This window comes from Cicer arietinum, chromosome 7, assembly GCF_000331145.2.
Source record: "Cicer arietinum cultivar CDC Frontier isolate Library 1 chromosome 7, Cicar.CDCFrontier_v2.0, whole genome shotgun sequence".
NCBI classification, from domain to species: Eukaryota; Viridiplantae; Streptophyta; class Magnoliopsida; order Fabales; family Fabaceae; genus Cicer; species Cicer arietinum.
In genome coordinates, this window is record NC_021166.2 from 1,642,766 (window position 1) to 1,643,488 (window position 723).

Here is a 723-nt window from a genome sequence, read left to right on the forward strand (position 1 = left end):
TTACTCATATTTCTTCTCACTTTTTATTCTCAAACGTGTGAAAATTTAATATTTCCATGAAAATAAAAGATAATCGATACATATTTATTTTTAATTTTTTTTCAAATTTTCAAAAAATTATTGAGAATTTTAATTACTCTAAATACATTGATAAAAATAAAATTCCAAAAAATAATAAAAGAAAAAAAGAAATCACTAGCCATCTTCGTTAGTATCAAAGTCAAGTGGTGAATTAAGGTGATGTGAGCCCATTGGGCCAAAATGGAGGTAGTCGCTGACGTGGGCTCAGAAAGTTGGCGAATGGGAGATCGAGAAATGTCACTTGCACCCCCCACGTTAACTTCCCACCCCATCCCAAATGAAAATAACAATTCGTTTTTCCTCTCTCTCTGTCTCTCCGAGGGGTTGGAGTTCCGATTGAAGAGTTGAATTTTGTTGGTGGCGATGGGTAACACATCCTCCATGCTCACACAATACGACATTGAAGAGGTTCAACAACACTGCAAAGAAGCATGTAAATAACTCTATACACTCATTCTTTCCAATTCTCGCATACCTTCATTTCAATTTTTTTTGTTTGTAGTTACGCAGCAAGAGATCGTTTCTCTATACGAGAGATTTTGTCAGCTTGATCGTAACAACTGCGGTTTCATTCCTTCTGATGAATTCCTCTCCATTCCCGAATTCGCCGTCAATCCTCTCTCTCAGGTATCTCTCTTTCCC

General features: G+C 36.5%; 1 protein-coding gene across 1 annotated transcript in view; it reads left to right on the top strand.

The window, feature by feature from the left end:
* The first annotated feature begins 350 nt into the window (after window positions 1-350).
* LOC101494518 (uncharacterized) overlaps window positions 351-723 on the top strand; it is a 3,284-nt gene continuing 2,911 nt past the window's right edge. The window contains exons 1-2 of the mRNA XM_004507702.3: window positions 351-514; window positions 584-708. Coding sequence (XP_004507759.1) covers window positions 445-514; window positions 584-708 — 195 coding nt within the window. The 5' untranslated portion in view covers window positions 351-444. The remainder of the gene's footprint in view (window positions 515-583; window positions 709-723) is intronic.